General features: G+C 38.5%; 1 protein-coding gene across 1 annotated transcript in view; it reads left to right on the top strand.

Moving 5' to 3' along the window:
* UPF2 (UPF2 regulator of nonsense transcripts homolog (yeast)) overlaps positions 1 to 19202 on the top strand; it is a 49093-nt gene that overhangs the window by 11285 nt on the left and 18606 nt on the right. The window contains exons 6-10 of the mRNA XM_010135467.1: positions 4951 to 5054; positions 5582 to 5667; positions 12155 to 12263; positions 13482 to 13595; positions 14756 to 14872. Of these exons, the coding sequence (XP_010133769.1) occupies positions 4951 to 5054; positions 5582 to 5667; positions 12155 to 12263; positions 13482 to 13595; positions 14756 to 14872 (530 nt within the window). The remainder of the gene's footprint in view (positions 1 to 4950; positions 5055 to 5581; positions 5668 to 12154; positions 12264 to 13481; positions 13596 to 14755; positions 14873 to 19202) is intronic.

The following is a 19202-nucleotide window of genomic DNA, read 5'->3' as shown; positions in this document are numbered from 1 at the left end:
GCGGTTCATTCAGATTGGTCATAGCCTGCTAGATGGGCCCAAAATACTTCGTTGATAGACATCTAAAGGAACCTCGATATTTCCTCCTTGTCTTTTTCTGAAGGGATTTCTGATAGGGGGATGGAGATTATTCCCAATGTGAAGACAAAGCCAAATAATGTGAGTGAGATCCTGTGGAAGTGAGGAAGGAGATGAGATCAGAGTTTTAGCTCACTGGGAGGCAGTGCCCGTTTGAATTCATAGTGGCACAGAAAGGATTGATGATCAGGCTTTTGATTGTGAAAGGAAGGTGGTGCATATTTTGTCATAATATAAAATATTAACCATAAACACTAGTTTCTGTGTTTAAACTAGCTATTGACTGAGCATTAAGCATATTCCCATATGAAAGGTTAATCTAAAATGTGTTAGAGTGAGGTTTATTTTTTTTATCATTAAACAGCCAACCCTTAAAGCCTTTTACTTTCTGTCTTGTGAAGGTAGTGGCATTTGACTCAGTGTAGGCTTTTTGTTCGTGGAGAACTATTGCTTCATGATTGTCTTTGCTCATTAGTTTATTTTTTGTGAAATGTAGAAACTGGGTGTCTTTGCGAATTCAATATGAATTGGGAATTTGTGAAGTTTTTTTAATATTGACAAGTAGCTTCCTAAACTAGTGATGGAAATAAAAATAGATACTATCACAAATCCTTGTTCTGCTATAAAACTAGGCTATAAATTCAGGGCATGTAAGTGTTGCTTTACTTGAACCATATGAAGAAACTCAATGATTGGACTTTTTGGAGAGTACATGTGGAATTCTCAAAACCCCTGCTAGTTGGTAGCACCAGATATACAGAATTAGGTGTTGTTTCAAGTTTTGTGAGGCATTTGCATCTAGAGAACTGATAGGTTTTTTCCATCCTTTTTCTTAAGTAAAATTCACATAGGTTTAAAATTAGGAAAAATTAAGCGTCATTCAGCTGCAAAATACATCTTTAATTTTTTTCATGTGTACTGAATTTTTACGCATCTGTACTTCAGGTAAGTTTATAGTAATGTTTTGTGCAAAGCCGGCAAAGAAGGAAACCACCCTGTTATGACTCTATTACAAACGTAAACCAGAGTATTCCTTAGTATAAGAAGGGGAGGATGCATGAGGTGTAGCAGTGTCTTAAATAACAGAATGGTTTGGATTGGAAGGGACCTTTAAAGCTCGCCTAGACCAACACCCCTGCAATGAGCAGGAACACTTTCAACTGGATCTGGCTGCTCAGAGCCCCATCCAACCTAAGCCCAAGACGAAGAAAAGTAGCTTTACTTACTGTGATAATCTGGGGGTGTGGATTTCACTGGCAGAGGGAGTAAGTAGATTATAAAGGAGAAAATAGGATGAATAGGGTAGACACTCCAGTCAGACAGTGGGTGCTGCTTATCTTTTATTACTTCTCTATGTCCTTCTGTCACTTCTCTTGAGTCTTTTTGCCCCTGTCCCAGTATGTGGGAGACAAGGCAGTTTTCCAAAGTGTGTATTAATGCAGGTCTGCTCTAGCATCCTTCACAGCACTGCAGTACCTGCTCCTGCACTTTTTTCCTAAAGGTTGTAGTCCATAGTCAGCTAAGTTTAAGATATGACATGTAAAAGGAAAGTTTATGCACTGAAGAGGTTTGTTTACCAGGAATTCAGCTAATTTATTTTGTTTCTCTTTTGTGTTGACTTTGAGTGAATCTTAATTTTCTTATTTTCAATATGCTCAGGGAAGAGAAAGGGAGCAGATAGCACCGGAGCTGGAAATAGTGACGGAAAACGTGCTGAAAGAAGTGAGTTTTGAGGTTGTTTCTAAAAGAGAAGATAAAATGTTAAAAATTAAGCCATGTGAATGGAGACAAAGATGTTAAGTAAGGAATGGCCAGAGTGGAAGCCATCAAGGTTGCTGGGAGCATGAAGAACCTGATGTTAATGTATATCTAGTGCCAGTTTTTGTAAGGTTGGTGAGCAGCAGAGACGATGTGTGGAAGTTAGTCTTAAGTCAACCCTGTTACTTTTGCTACACTGTTTAGAGAGCCAGCAAATTTCCTATCAGAAGAGCAGAAATTTTTAAAATACCTAAATACCTAAAAATATTCATTAAGAAATACTTTTTTTTGGACTTGTGCAGCAGGATTCTGAGCACATTTCTCAGCGAGGCTTTGATTCAACAAGATGTTTAACACTACGCTTACGCTGAAGTGTTTTACAGAGAGGGGGATTCAGCCAATGATACGCTCATGTTATTGGCTCCTACTGTCTGAGTGTGAGAGCTCCTGCACAATCAAATCAATTATAAAACACATCTCACAGAGGAGGAGCTACTCGCATTACAAAAGCACTTGTGCTCTTTCCACTGTCTGGGTGTTACTATCCAAAGTAGACTGAAGCTTTTGGGCAATGCGGAATTTCCAGGCAAGAGACCTCTAAGATTATAGTTTTGTAAAAATTAAAAGAAATGTTGACAATAAGGAGGCAGAACTTCCTCAGAAAGTGTGTTTAGGGAGAGGGGCGGGCAACTCACTGTTGTTGCTGAAGTAGAAGGGTGGTTTTGGCACCAGTCATTGCAGAATTACTTCAGTAAGTCTCTCGTGTCTTCTGATGCTTTCTCAGTTCTGCTCCCTGAAAGTTATAGCATTGTGTGCACTTCTGGTTAAACATCTATTTTTCTTTCAGTCTCTACAGTGATCGTACCGCATGATTTGATCTACATCCAGATACTGTTACAACTAGTCTGCCCTTAATTGTTGTATATTATGAGTTGCACATTTTAAAAAAGAGGTAGTAGAGTTTAAAATGTGGTGTTATTGAAAGACTGGAACTCAAGAGGATCAAAGTGAAAAGCAAGAAGTGAACTAATTTTTTGCGTGAATCGCATACTGGAGATCGTTATTTGCCTTAGAGAATGAAGCCCTGACCGTTGTATTTCCTGTACCTGTAAAATTCTTAATTTTCTGCCCTAAGCCCCAGACCTGCTTCTGGTACTACAAAAGAGCCTTTCCACTTGGAAAGGAGCACATATTGTCATGAGAAAGATATCCTCAGTGAAAGAAATACCTACAATGAGACAATATCCGTAGCCCTCCAGTGTAGGAGAGGCCCAGTGAAAGAAGAGAGACATTTGGGAACTGTTGAAACTGAATGTGATGTCAGGGTCTCTTGAAAGATTGTCTTGAAAAGTGACTGAATTGTCAAAGATGTGTTTTAAAATTTATTTCAAGGGCATTGAATCAGTTTGAATAGAAGACTGAGGTGAGACAACGAATTGCTGTAAGGGAAAAAGGGAAGATGAAAGAACATTAGAAGGAGCCAGGAGGGTGTGGCTGTAAATATCTAAATGGAACAATGCATTCAAACAAGACTTGCCAGTAAAAAATGTCTGTTTTGAGCTGTTGATGCATCCTAGTGAACTCTGAGTATATATGGGTGATGAGACAGTCAGGGTTCTGTTAAGCATTTTAAATGTCATGGTCCTCTCTTGTCTGAGCATCTGGAACATCTTCCTTTTCTTTCTCCTTTCTTAACAAACCTTCCAGTTGGCTGCGCAAGAGCGGAGGCAGTTACCTGCCTTAATCTCTAGCACCTTCAAGGCTGGGTAGCTGGCAGTGTTCTTGGAGCAGTTCTCTAGTGTTTTTCTAGCTATGCTCAACCCCTGGCCCTAGCACTTTCAAAAAACAAGAGAAAGAGTCCTACAGTGTAGCATCTTTGTTATCTCTTTGCCCTTCAGTAACTTGAAAAGGGAAGTGGAGTCTTCCATGCTGGTTTATCTTACAGTGTACCCTGTAAAGACGTAGTGACTTTACCAGGTGTTTGGGTATTGGGTAGTTTACTTGGGTGTGATTTCCACTACCACCACCATATTCTCTTTGAAGACTATCTGTCTCTGTTTTCCTTTCAGATACTTCCTAAGCGTTCTTGCTATTGCTGAACATTCTCACATTGAAAGTAAACCAACCTTCTTCATGTTCTTTTTTCAGGAGTGGTGGTCTTGTGTGTGGCTTTGGCTAAGGGTTCTTTCCAAGAGTTTGTGTTACAACTCTCTATGTTGGCTTGTACTGTGCTATAGAGCAAACTCTTCTCTAGGACTTGGCAACATTTGGAAATTTTTTGAAGTGCACCACTAGTTTCGCAGTTAGAGTAACTGCAGGGGATTGGTCTGGTGAGATCTTTGTGGCTGATGTCAGAAAATCTGAATTTCAGTGGTAGAGTTGTCCTCAGTCTTCCGCTTCGGTAGTGTTACTGGCTCAGGAGTTACAGGTCACTGTTGCTGCTTCCTATGTTGCAAATGACATGGAAGCATTTGCTTGAAAAACAAAATTGTCACTTCCCATGCGTTGCTACTTGACCAACCCTCCATCCTTGTTGCTTTCTGGGTCTGTACTCTGGTTTCTGTGCAGCTGAAGGAATTAAGTTGGCCTCTGGCTTTTCCAGCCTCAAGTGAAAAGATGTCAAGAACATACTGGATTGAAAGAATATCCTTAGTGGACATGTTTGATCAAAAAAATTTTACTTCTCCTGCAGGGCTAACATACCTTAAAAAAAAAAAAATAGAATACACAATTGCATTAAGATGTTTTAGGTTTTTTCCCTTATTTTCTCCCATGTTTGGTCCTTCTTCTGGTCCTCCTTTTATAGCCTAAAGAAATCACCATAGTTTTCTAGGAGTATATATTTGTTGTTGCTCCTGCCAGTATAAATTAGGAGTAGGAAGACAAGTTTTAAAGGTGATACTTTTGACTTTTGTTAGCATAGACAGTAAATTGATACTTTTTTTTGTGTTGAAAAGTAAAATTTTCTATTAATCTCCATATCTTATTTTTTATCTGTAGATGAATATTTAACAACTAAACATTACAAATTCACTGTGTTTGGGGAATGTGATCATAAATAATCATATTTCATAGCTTAAAGATATGTGCTGCTTGTTTATTTCACTCTGGTAGAACAAGAGGATGAAGAAGCCAGTACTGGATCTCACTTAAAACTTATAGTAGATGCTTTTCTTCAGCAGCTTCCAAACTGTGTCAACAGAGACCTCATAGACAAGGTATAGTCATAGTTTTTCTTTGTTTTTCCCCACTCTTAAAAGCCATGATGCTCAATCAAATAGGTGGGAAATAAAGATCTGATGCTTTGGAGTCTTGGCAGTAGCTGAATTGATTTTTAATTGGGGGGAAATTTTTCCTCACTTTTTTCTCACTTTTCTCACCATTGCCCAAATACCGTGTCCTACTGGTTTCATCTGTCTGTTTTCTTATGTGTTTGTTTGTTTCAGGAGTAGATTTAGTTTTTTCCTCCCATCACTCCCTCACAAATTACTCCCTATCTGCCTAGAGCTGCTTTCTTTCTTGCGTTGATCCAAAGGACCAGTCTGCATTCTTGTAACTGTCTGTTTTCTACCAATGTCTTTTCTAGACAAAAATGAAGATTTTTTTTTTTCTTTAAAGCTGTTTTAGAGCAGCTGCATGTAGCAGGAGTAGCTCTGTAAAAGATGCTTTTGAAAAACGTGCTGTATTGCTTTGAATAAACCACTGATTTAAAGGTGAAGCATTGTATCCACGTTTCTCGTTATAGGCAGCGATGGATTTCTGCATGAATATGAATACAAAAGCCAACAGAAGAAAACTAGTACGAGCACTTTTCATAGTTCCTCGACAAAGGTAAGAACAAACTGGATCCCCCCCTTGGTTACTGAACAGATGTGTATATTTGTAAGCTGTTTAAGTTACTGAAAACCAGTGCATATTCCAAGCTGCGTTTGTTTATTCCTGATGTGCACTTAGGCAGTGATGTGCTAGAGCACCTAGTGATCAAGCAATTTACTACAACATTTTCCCATAGCAGTGTAAATTTTTAAAATAATTTGTTTCTCTTTTCTGGTGTCTGTGTGTTTATAGTGGATCTTTTCATGGCTTGTTTTAACTGTGAAAACAGCAGCAAAACCTACCTTCAAAAAGGGAGCATATAGTTTTATTCAGGAGAACTTGCACTTTTAATTGTAAGAACCTGTGACTCATGAGAGCAGAATGTAGTTTAGGAAGGTGGATTTCTTGTGCTGTGTTAATGCTGATATAGTGTCTTGTTATCCTCTGGAACAGAGCTGCCTCTAGGCTGGCCAGTTTAGAGAAAGCAAGTGTAAGCGTTTGAGCCTGCCCTCTTCATCTCTGTAGGTCTGTTCATGTAGGGTTTTGTGATTTCTTTCTTGCTTCTGTTTGTGTAAGCAAGGTCCGTGCACTTAAAGAGCCTTGCTTACAAAAATGATTGCAAATATTTAAATAAATGTTACATTAATAGAAAGAATGATATATTTCTCTGTTCTCTGGTGAACTTCAGCCTTAAGTCGGTGCAATTATGAAGGAGTCGCTTTGCTTGCCCCACCTTACTCTGCTTCTGAGAGGTTGTTTTGATGCTGCTTTTGGTTTCTGATATTTCATCATCATCTTGGATTTCTTGTTCACACCTCTTTGATTCCATTCCCTTTTAACACTGGGGTGGAGGGGGTGGGAGGTGGCAGCAGGGGAGAAATGCTGTTTGAGTGTCTGTCGCAAGACTGGTGTAGACTACTGCTTCGAGTATCACACCTTGGTATCTTGTTTTCCTTACTTCTAATCATTCTTGCACTGCTTCCAACCTTAATTTTAGCCTATTTCTAGATCCCTTCTCTAATAAGTATCTGCTGTGCTAATAACCCCACTCTTAGCTGAGTATAAACCAATGGTTCGTTTGCTGACTGTGTGTATTGACCTGAATCTATGTTTTTACTATTTTTTTTTCCAATTAGAAGTGCACATAATCTTCCATTCTCTAATGTATTCTTTATAATTATGGGTTTGATACCTCAGTCTTTGGAGACTGACAGAGGTGTGATTCTGTCTGAAACACGAATTACTGACAGAGGAGACAGGCAGTTGAGTATCTTCTGCATTAGACATAACAAGATGCTCTTCAGCCCAGATTTGTGATGTAGAGGAAATAATGTTTCTATTTAGGCAATCCTGAAATGCATCAAAACACAATCTGAGAACTTTTTTTCATGACACAGAAATCTGTAGCAATATACATCAGCAGGATACTTTGACTTTTGTCTTCAGCTCTACTATAATAGAGAATTTTCCATGTTTACAAAATGGAAGTGGCTTGTTGGCTGGTCTGTGAACATACAGTGACATTTGTACGGCTGCTCTGTATTTCTTCCCACTGCTCTAAGTTCCAGGTTGCTCCAACTGATCATTATAAATTTTGGAACCTCTTTGAAGATGCACTATTTTCTTTTGCATAATAATCCCCTAGATGATAATAATGTGAAGGAACTTGTTGACATTGCTCAGCAAAAGAGGTGCATTAAAACAAGGACAGCATGATGGCTTGTAGATTGAGCAGTGTGGTTTCATAGATCCCGTGAAAGTTAAATTCCTAGTGTATTGTAGTATTAAAAAGAGATGTCTTTGATCAGGCTAGTTGCCAGAAATGTGTATAGTCTCCACAGTGCCACTAATTTGTTGTCTTCCCAGTGGTAGTTCCGTTATCCCACAAATCTGTTTTTTAAAAATAGTAATTAAAAAAAAATGCTGTAGGGACTTAGGTGGTGATGGTGCAGTTGGCTCAAGAAGCTGCTATCTTCATGACAGTTCTGTTCTCTAATAGTTGGAAGTAATGCTGAAGCAAATGGGTCGGGTGATCTTCTCACATTATTTAATTATAACTATTATTCTTAATATTCCACGTACAACTCTTTTTAATACCTCTTTCTGCTGTCTGTTCTGAGACCTGCTGGACTAACGAATACTCCAGCTTCCAGCTGTAAGATCTTAAGTTCAGTTACATAGATCTGCCTGGTTTTACCTGCATTAGTGATGCCTGGCTCTGGGCTACTGAGCTGAAGAACCAGGATGTTGACTGAGCTTCTTGTTCTGAACCGTGAACAGTTGCCATGAAAATAGGAGCTGAATTGCCCAGCAATGCAGAGAGTTTGCTGTGCAATCTATCCTAACATTTAAGTTAGGTCTGTTACTGCAGTTGGTAAAGGAGCTGTTCTGCCTTCTATCTTGAAATCAAAATTTATAATCCGTGTAGAAAAACTCTTAAGTGTGTATTATGGCACATGCTACTAATGGTTGCTATAAAATGCTGCAAATTGATTTGTAAAAATATATAACACACTGCTTCAAAGCTTTGTATACTATGCATTAACAATGTTTTTTGTGTCATGTATCTCTTCACTGAGCCATAATGATGATGTAACCTTCTGCTGCTGTTGTTCCATACTAGTTTTACTAATTCCAGGAGTTTCTGCAGTATCTCCCAAGTATATAGTGGGGAGAAGAAAGCTTGTGGTTATGTTGAGGAGTTTCTTTTGTTGTGTTGTTTTGGGTTTTTTGTGGAAGGCTCAGAGGACCAGTGTCCTTACAGAATGTAGATAAAGCAGTGTATTTTCCAACAGCATTTAGTCTCCAAGCACATCAGATATTCTATCTGAGTCTAGCTATTATGTTGGCAGCCATAAGGAGGCATTTCAATAACAGAGTAAGTTCTGTTTCTTGTTTCTTCTCTGGAGAGAGAGTTTTAGAAGGTGTGCAGGCACAGCAACTTTACCAAGGAAATTCAAACCTGGTTTCATGTTGGACTAATGCAGATGCTGCGAAGTCAGTCATTCGTAGCGTTGCCAGGGAGCTTTCCTGCTCCCACTGGGGTTGGATAGATTGGGACAAACACAGGATTCTTCTGGACAGAAAACTAATTTGATAAAAATGACGTTTTTTCCTCAGCTAACTGTAGATGGCTGTTAGAATACAACGTCACTGCGATGCTCTGTTGAATGCTGATGAATGGGTTGCATTTACATCTTCAGCTGCAATTTGAACCTCCAACCCACCAGAACAGAAAGTCTTTCAAAAAGGTTTTTCAATGCTAGTATACAAATACTAGTATATTCTCCAAACTTGCCTTAGAGGATTGCCTTAAAACTAAATATTAGCCTTTTAATTCAGGAGTATATAGTGTGCACTAAGGTGATGGTACGGTGACTTAACCCATACTGCTCACAGTGTTAGAGCATTTATGTGTAATTCTTTGCTATCTAACTGAATTATCTTCTTGTACAGATACGCATAATTATTTCTGTTTAACTGCATACTGCAGTTCTGTTGAGTGTTTTTTCAACTTCAGTATGAGAAGTTTAAAATGTCTTTTTAGGCCTTACTTTCTAAACAATTCTAGACAAATGCTAAACAGTAAATAGGGGCTGTTGTGGCTTCTGATTTTTCTTTTTACCATTCCCAACTATGGTGACCTGTGAAGTTGCAAGTCTACTGTGCAAGAGATCTGTTACTCATCATACGGAAATTTTTACCATTATCACTGGCTGTTCTGAATTCACAAGTCGGCTGCTTCTTGAGTATTAAATAGTTCTGAGCATTTTGACTCCGAAGTTGTAAATCTCCTGTGCATCTACCTTCTTTCAGCTCTTTATCCTGAGAATCCCAGTAGTGAGCTCCTGCTTGTTCAATTGAACTTAAGTGTTTCAGTGGCCTGTCTCCTTTGAGGATAAAATTGTGGGATGTGCTTTAGATAAGGAGTTTATGCCACAGCTAAGAAACAAAAGCAGAAAGCTTCTCTGATACAATGCCAATTCCACAGCATCGCTCTCTTCCCACTGAGCGGTGTGGGTGGCAGTTTGTACCTGTTCGGGCCCTGTAAACACACTGCATTTAGCTGGATTGTGATTATGCTTCTGAGGCAGGAATTCTTGCTCTGTTGCTTCATCTTTCAAGCTACATTTCTGGTGGAACCTTAGTTAATAAATGTACAAAATGTCCCCCTCACTCTTTCTGGGTATAAAATTTTGGGTGCACCCATTCTAGAGAGATTGCAATTAGGACTTTGAGTAAAGTGTTGGGTTTTTTCTAAAATAAACTAACATTCGAAGTGCTACCAAAAGGAAAAATGCGCTCTTAGATACTGAAGTGCACTTCATGTGATCCAGAGTTGACTAGATTTCAATCCAGGGTACGTGGTCAAAGTGACAGTGGTCAAAAGTAGTGCTGTTTGTTCTGGTTGTATTCAGGGTGCTTAACGTAGGCTTCGGAGAGCAACTGACTTCGTAATGTGGAAGAGGAGAAAGGAAGCAATACTGTGGATTTTGTGGGGGTTTTAGTTAATTTCTGCCCCCTTCTTAGAGAAACGCTTTTGGAGAAAACAAAACCTGTTGTTAGATTTGCCTCAAAGCAGGGACCAGCAGATGGTGCCACTGATACACTTTGGAAACTAATTTTTATCTCCCCTGTGAGAGAGGGAACAGATGCAATCTCTGATTGCCAATTTCACAGTAATTGACCCAAGGCTTTTCCTTATTAATTTCACCTATTTAGAAGTAGCCACTCTTAGTATTTTTCCCCATGAAGAAACCTTTTGTGCTTTGTGAGGGAATGGCAACAATGTGCTCTAAGACTTTAATTTTCCCCCAGGTATGTTCAGTTTACAGAGATGAAATTATTAGCTCTCAGCAGGCAGGTACTTGTTCAGACCAGAATAAAACTTTCTGCTCTTTTAAACAGATGCCATACAGAAATCCCCTTAATTAAAATACACCCCCTCAATTCAGCCAGTGTCTTTTTTTAGTTTAGCTTTTGTGTGTGAAGTAATGAGACTTCCACTTCTCTGAGAGTTAATGGCTAAATGCTTAATAACATTGTAGTAATTTGCTGTGACTAGTCATCCTTGACTGTGTGTTCCAACAAGCTTGAAAAATGTAAATACTGCTTCAGTTATTGATTAACAAGAGAGAATAAAAACTGTTAAATAGGTAACTGAGATACCTGCAATGTTTCACCAGGAGTTTTCTGTATTATCGGGGGGCTGCTTAGCTGTGCCTCTTCCAGGTAGTGTGTTCTGATGTTTCTAATCCACAGTTTACATAATTATTCTCTTTCTGAGAGTGGGTATTAATCTTGGAAACGTGCTCCAGTGCCATAGCAGTAGAAGGGAGAGGGGAAGGCAGTCACACATGCTTTGTTTTGGGGTTTTTATTTTGATGTTTTTCCCGTTCCACTTTGTGCCAGGGGAAGCTCTGTGTATTGACTGTGCTTTTAGATTTCTTTTTCAGCAGCATCTTTTTCTTTTCCCTAGCAGTAGGAAAAACCTTAATCCTTCATAAAATGTGAATTCAAGATCCATTTTTCCCTTACAGGCAATTCCTCACTTGAAACATACAAGTTTAAGATGTTTCTCTCCGTTTAAGAGTACAGTTTGTCTGTTCACAGCATTAACTTATATTCTGAAAATAAACCAAAAGTCTGTTCTTCAGCTTGTTAAATGCTACTATGAGGCCTCAGAGTGCAGTTGGCTCCTCTGCATTTAAAAGTGATGCACTCACATTTAAGCAAAGCCGATGTCTTACGTTCTGTGTCCTGTTACGCAATGCCACAAACCAGGTTTAAGGGCATTTACCCCATTTTTCAGCCAGGTAGTCTTTGGTGGAAACAAAGTACAAACCAAGGAAAACACAAATTGCCCTCCAAAATTCCCTACGGGAAACATGGAACTATGAAATGGTATGAAGGCATGTAACGAAGGGAAGAGGAAAGAAAACTAAGAGAAGTTCCCTAGCAGATTTTGAAGTACTAGCATTTATGGGAGTACTAGCTGAAGTTGGGGAGAAGGGATGTTACATCACATCTGCTGAGTTTTGTTTTATGTGATAACTACTATATTCATCTAGAAGTTCATTTGCCGTAAAAATCAAGATATTCTTACCTTCGTGGTTTTGTCTGCTGCTACTTAAATTGCAATAACAAATGGAGTTGTCGGTAAGAATTTTTTGTTTTGCATGTTGAGAGGGATCTGAATTTTGTTTGTGTCTGGTGATTTCTTAAAGGTCAAATTCTGGTGTTTGGCATTTCACCTAAGGCGGTAGTCCTGAAAGGCAATGAGCTGTGAAGGATTCCACTCGGCTGTACTAGTAAACCTTCTTATATTGTTATTTTTAAATGATCTGGCTCTCTGAAGCGAGAGCCCGTAAAATTGCACGTGTGTCGTGCTGTCAGGATATGCACATTCATTCTCTTCACAAGCGAAGTCGTACCCACACTTGCAGACATAAACACATTTTTGTCTGTAAATTGTCTATTTCTCATCTCCTTTTGTTTGCAGGTTGGATTTGCTACCGTTTTATGCCAGACTGGTTGCCACGTTGCACCCCTGTATGTCTGATGTAGCAGAGGATCTTTGTTCCATGCTGAAAGGGGATTTCAGATTTCATGTATGTTCTGTCAAATTTTTTTAATTTTTTGTGTTCAAATAACCAATCTAATAATATTGGTTCATCTTTTGGGATTAAAATATGATCGTTTGATATAAGTAGATACTAATTCTTAAATTCAGTGAATTTTTCTGTCCCCTGAGTGGATTTGTTCTAGAAAACTAGACTGGTACATTTAAGAGGATTTTTTTTTTACATCTGGCCATATATGTCTGCATATATATTAAAATGAACTGTACAACAATTACAACAAAAATTGCAGAAATTAAACTGTGCTGCATCTAGCATTAAGAGCTTTCTGTAAATTAATAACTTGCATTTAAAATGAGAACTGACCTACTTTAACAATGTGTTCCCCACTACAAGGTTGCTGTTGTAATACAGTGGTTACTATTGTAATGTGATGCTTAATATAAATTATTTTTTATAATTTTCTTCCAACAAAAATTTTCTATTCCACACAAACGTATTCCTCAGTTATTTCTTTCACTTTAAGTAACCAACCAGTTCTGTTAACTAAGCGGTCACATTGGTTATAGTGCACAGTGGTGATTCCTTACTGTTTTATGAGTTTTATGGCACAGATAATAAAAATTTTTTCCTAATATTGACATTAAAAATGCGTATGAATTGCTCAGACTAAGTAAGTCTTAACTGTCTGAAGCTAACTGTTCTAGGGAGAAGATAGTTCTGATGGGGGGAAATAGAATTTTGTATTTTGCAGGTTTTTTAGATAAAAATTTGTACTTCGTCAGTAAAATTATGCTGGATGTCAGTAACTTTAAAAGATAAACAAAGTCTGCACTGTATTAAACCTGACTTGAAAAGGCTGTCAGTATTTACTAGTTCCTTAGGGACTGTATGAGTGATCCTATTCATCCAGTGAGAGCTTGTTGATTCGAATATAGAATGGCAATAGTTAACCTCTGCTTCACTGGGGCAAAGGGAGGTGGCCAGGTTGATCTGTGTCTAGAGCTGTAGGGATGTCAGAAATTTTGGGGTTTGGGAAGTGGGAGGATGGGGAAAAAATTCAAAAGCTTTGAAGAAACAAGGTTGTAGAAATTCTTTTAGGAACTCCAGTGATAGGTAGAGGTAACAAAGGAACCAAAGAAACAGCAAACACTGCTGAATTCCTATGCTTACTGTCCGCATTCAGGACAAAGTGATTTGTAAGAGGGAGGTATTTCTGACGGCTTAAAATCAAATGCCCTTTTTCAGGTAAGAAAGAAGGACCAGATTAACATTGAAACAAAGAATAAAACCGTGAGATTCATTGGTGAGCTGACCAAGTTTAAGATGTTCTCCAAAAACGATACCCTCCACTGTTTAAAGGTTAGTGCGGTGTGTTAGTTTAAAGGTTAGTGTGGTGATAGTCTCGTATTCCTGTGTATGCTGATAGTGTATCGCTGTCCTGCTCCTCTTCGTGCATCTGTTGCTGATGTTAGCCATTAATTCATTGCATGTGATGTTTTAAACCCTGATGTCTGTTGCTGCTGTGTGTGAGGAGACACTTAATAGCTGGCCTACAAGTTAGAATACTTTAATTTTTGTGATGGTGGGAGTATATGGAAGTAAACTTCCTTGGGACACAGCCCAATCACTAATAATTTTCTTTGAAGTGATGGTAGGTGTTGCTACTTATTCATCTGCTATACACTGCAAAACTTTCTGATGTCATTTACAGAGAAAATAATGATAAGGGGGAAAAGAGGAGGAAAGCTTGCCAGTGATGCAAGGAGAGGCTTTTATGTTTTCGCAGGTGCTTTAGTTTGTTGAGGAACAAAACAAATCTTTAGAGAGGTTAATCTCTAGGCATATTATCTCAGTCTGCATGCTGGTAAACATTGAAACTTAGCTTTGATGTCAAGTCCCAAATTAAAAATGGGGTTTAAAAAACAAAAGCACCTTTGATACAATGTGGTTGAAGGCTCAGGTGGGTTAAGATTGCATCCTGTGGGAATAGTTACTGTTCATGGACTTGTTTTGTATGAAAGCTGAGTTCTTAAAAAAATTATACCTACTCATTACTTTCCTTCTCTTATACTGTAAAATGCAAAGCTCTATTAATTTTTGGTTATTACTTAATTGAAACAGTACAACTAAATGAGATGTGCTTTGAGGTTATCGTGGCCTTGTGCAGTATTATTTGGTAGTTTTCCAGTCTAGCAGCTGGAATTTTAAAGCAGATATGACTGACTTGGAAGGGGTATGGGAGAAATTACAGCATTTGTTTTAATAGTGTAGTCATTCTGTGCTGGGCTTAGGAACCATCCTGTTTTTCAGGTTTCTAAACTTGGATTCTAGGCTGTTCTTCTAGTTTTTTTAATGAGGTTGATACTTTGAGTTTTGTTAACATCTGATCAGTGAAATCAATTTGCATGTTATTTTTCTTAAAGAATATGGAATATCACTAGTGTAAAGTCTGAGATAGATAAAATTTAGTGTTTTCTGTAGTTGAAAAAGACATTTAAAATGCTGTATTCTTATACCAGATGCTTCTGTCGGACTTTTCCCATCATCATATTGAAATGGCATGTACTCTGCTGGAAACCTGTGGACGATTCCTCTTTAGATCACCTGAATCCCACTTAAGAACCAGTGTTCTTTTGGTAAGAGAAAACTTGTCTTGGGTGGGGGGGTGGGGGTGTCATACACTGAATTAAGCCAATTGCTGCTTTTATTTTCTGGCTTTTCATGTGGTCTGACCATAACAATGATTGTGACTAGTATCTTCATTATCAGATACAATCTTCAAGCACTAGTAAGTGCAAGCTTTCATTGAGTTTTATCTTGAATGCTCAGGGAGGATTCTGTAATAAAAACAAGGACAAGTACCGGAGGGCAGTGAATAATTTTCCTGACACCTTGACTCCTGTTGTGGAATGGGTTTGAGGTGGACTGGTGTAACATACATTCCAGTCCTAGGCTGCTCTGGCATTATCAGCCTTTGCATGTGGTCCTGTGACTTGTATTGACTTGTTATCTGTAGCTTGTCCAGTGCTGTCCTAGTTCTGAGGCTGCACCTCCTGTGAGAATGGCTTTCTGAAAGTATTCTGGAGAATTCCAGTTGACCCATAAAGCTGTTCATGACTTAAAAGAAAATTTAAATGAAGAATTAAATTGCTAAGCAAAAAGCTGCTGCTTTTCAACTACAAGTAATTCAGAGAGAGGGGAAAAACAGAGGATGTGGTTGAAAGAATACAGCAGCTGTACCCGAACATGGCTGAGATACTGTTTGAGGGGGAAAATGGTGGTGAATGGAACTCGACATAATAAGATATTTGAAGTGGAAGTGAAGATAGTTGTGAAAGAGGTGGTTTCTGTGCCTTACATAGTGATCTGGGGTTCTAAATATGAAGAATTTTATGAAGACACTGGAGGAAAAGGTTCTAGAAGTAGATGTTGGTAATTAAGGTAAAAGTGGGCATCTGTAAGTCCAGGTAAGTACCGGCAAAGGTTTAAAATACCAAGGATTAGCTTTGGAACTTTTTTTAGTGTTTGAATTTGAGCCCTGGATAGTATGTTTACTAGCTCGAGAGACAATCCTAAAACTCTGTGACTGAGGCCAGAGACTGAGTCAAACATGGTTGAAGAAGTCCCTCAAAGATAGATAATAGCAACAGGAAACTGCATTGGATTAAGAGCAGTTTAAGCAGATACAGACCAACTAATAGACCATGTTGTTGTATTAGGAGCCTGACTAGATCTTTCAGCGTTCCTTCAACTCTCTGCACTGCACGAAGGATATAGGCATGTATCTGCTTTAAAGGCAGTAGCCCCTGCATTTGGGGGAGGAAAGGGCCCTGGTTTTCCCTTCTGGAAGGGAGCGGTTTAAGTGCTTGGAATCTCCAGGACACTTAAGCCGAGAAATATCAGCAGCTCTGCTGTGTTTATCTCCTTTCTTAGCAAAGCATAGGCTGACTTGACAAGTCTTCTCCTGAATCTCTAGCCTCTCTTCTCATGCTGTAGAGTTAATGCAGAAGCAGTTGTTGTGTACTTGGGCGTGTTATTGTACAATTACTTTTCCACAAAATGCTGTTTCTTTCTGAACCTCTTTGAATGTCACAGCATTCCTTGTGGTGGTTTAGTCACAAGAGGAAAGAGATGGACAGATTAACTGCCAAGTTCTTGGCTTATGCTTTTTCTTGCAGTGTACTTTGTATCTTGAAAGGTTTGAGTCTCAGTTTTCTAAAGGTTTGCCAGCTGATGTTTTATTGTTAAATATAATCAAGTATCTTTTCCCTGAAAACGTTGTTCCGTTACCTTTAAAAGACACTTTACTCGTTGCTACCATTTTTTTGTAGTTAATAAAAATTTTAGGAGTCAGGAAGAATTAAATAACTTGATCAGAGCTGCTGCTTGTGACTGTCTTATGCACTCTGCTGAATGTTGGCTGCATTGCTGAAATCTGCTGGGTGAGTGCTAAGCCCGGCTTAACTGTGAAGTGTAAGACAAAGCACAAACGCTGTTTCAATAACTGAGGCTTAAAGCCTCACAAGGTTTCGGATAAGTGGTCTTTTCTTAGTGTTGAGGAACCAGGAGAAGATAGGGATGGCAAATAAGTTTGAATAAGGTGTAAAATAGGCTAAATAAATTTATATTCTACTACGGTCTTAATAGTTGCAGCTTCTAATGTTGCCCTATAGAAACTATAGAGAGTAATTTTGATTTAAATAGTACTATACAAATTGGATCATGGTCTTACGGTACCAGTTGGTGTGAACTGTAGAAAAGATTATTCCCAAAGCAAGCTAATTAAGATCTTGTGGTAAAAATCTGAGTAAACGTAAAGCTGATCTTATCAATGACTCTTAGGCATAGAATTAAGGCCTGTTGATCTTCCAAATGGTCTTAATCTTTACTGCTGATGAAACATTATGTAATAAGGTGCCAGACGGGCTGTTTGTCTCCTGTTAAAGACAATATTGCTTTGTCCTGGCATGGAAGAAAGTTAAGAATGGATTTTAAAAGCAATTAAGGGAAAATTAACTATTAAGAAGAAAAGCGTTCTATAAGAGTGCCGCAAACTTAACGGGACTAAGTGACTTATACCAGAGAAGCATTTAATGATCACATTCTGGTTTTGTGGAACTCCTGTAAATAATTTGCAAGACAGAAGATCCTTCTTTTATCAGGGCAATGTTCATTTCAGTTATCATTCTTCTTGGCAAGTCTTTCAAATTCAATGTCCTTTATGTAATTTAAAATATTAATGTAAAACTAACTTGGCTTTAGGATGGGTCTGTTGCTAAATGGATTATTTGAAATGGTGCTTTGGAAGGAAGATCAGCATTATCTTGATCTGTGTTTCGGTAAAGTAAACGCATTAGAACATCAAATTCTTGTGTTATGCTGATGTGATCTCATTAAAAGAATATTTGGGGTTTCGGTATTAAAAGCCTTCTGATGCATTTTTAATTGTTTAACTCATACAGTTGTGTCAAATTGTCTTTTTAAACTTTAGGAGATGATCACTTTTATTTATAAACGTAGAACTTGAGTTACATGGTGGCTCATTTCTTGAGGTGACTCCTTTTATCGATGGAGTTGAAACTGTGGGAGAATGTTGTTAATACAGGGAGAGGCTGTGACAAAGTAATTGTAGTTGGAATGAGACTTAATTCACTAGCACAACAGTATGCTTGCAAGAAATTCAGAATTTTGAATTTGAACTGTTGGAACATAGCAGGGCAGAGCAGTGCAGGTACCAAAGGGAAGAAGCTGAAGAATTCCAATATTTTATTACAATTTAATAATTTCAATGTTAATCTTGCTGAAATGCTTTTCTCGATTGGGTTTTTCCCACTGCTTAGGTTTTACTTGGTGACTTCTCCCTGTGCTGCTTTGCAAAAATTGTATTTCTTGCAGTGCAAAGTGCTGTACCAGGTTGGGCGAGTTTGAATACTCAGCAAGAAGAAAAATACCAAACCCTCTTACTGTTTTTAACTCAAGCATTTTAACGTTGTTTGTGATGCCTTTTTATCAAGGGAAAACCAGACACCTAGTCTTGAAACATAACGCCTTACCGTTGTAGAGCTTCGGTTTTAGTCTCAAAAAAGGAAGGTCCAAAGTAGTGAATTAGCTCAAAGCGCTTAGACTGCAGGTCTTCCTTGTTTCTTCAGAAAAGTGTCGAGGTTTTGTCAGTGTAGGCAGGGAGTTGTTACGGTTTCTCTCCTGTCTGTCCATCAAACTTGATGCCTTGTGTGAAAAAGGATTGAAACACAAAGTTGCTTAAAATGGCGATGACTTGTAATAGAGATTAAGACTAACAGCATCCACGTAGAGTTAGAATATGTGCTTGGGATTGCTCAAAAAGTGATAAATTACAGTGATAGTATAATGTGCAGCTTCTTAAAACAGGAAAATACACAAATTATGTCGTTTCAGGGGTTTTAAAATTTCATCTGCAAGCCCTTCTGCCACTTTCTCTGTTAGACTTTACCCCACTGTTTTTCAGTTTACAGTAGAACATGACAAATGTCATTAAAGCTGTAAAGATGTGTGTAGACCTGGTGCATCTAGAATAGGTGAAAAATTTGCAGAGGTAATGTTAACATGCATGACAAGGTAAGGCTGTGGAATTTGCTCCTGTAAATAGTTTTTCCCCACATAAAACCATTTGTGTCCTCAGTTGTTAAAAGTGCTGTGCAGCTGTTTAGCACCTGTAGGTAAACTTGTTCCACCTGACAGAAATTTCCCCTTTGGAAAGGAACAGGCTCAGGGGATGGAAGGGGAGGCCAGTTGTGATGTGGAAAGGTTAAAAATGAAATGCCTTAGGGTTGGTGTCAGATCGAGACCTTCCTGGCAGTAGATATAGAAGGAAACTCCGTTATTCACTGGGTTACTATGTTACACAAAACTACTTTTCCTCGTGGAGTCAGAAGCTGAAACACAAGGTTAAGGAGCTGTTTGAGTACACTTACATGTCAGTTGAACTGA

This window comes from Buceros rhinoceros, unplaced genomic scaffold, assembly GCF_000710305.1.
Source record: "Buceros rhinoceros silvestris isolate BGI_N320 unplaced genomic scaffold, ASM71030v1 scaffold11304, whole genome shotgun sequence".
NCBI classification, from domain to species: Eukaryota; Metazoa; Chordata; class Aves; order Bucerotiformes; family Bucerotidae; genus Buceros; species Buceros rhinoceros.
Note: the sequence above shows the minus strand (reverse complement) of the source record. Positions and strands in the feature narration are given on the sequence as shown.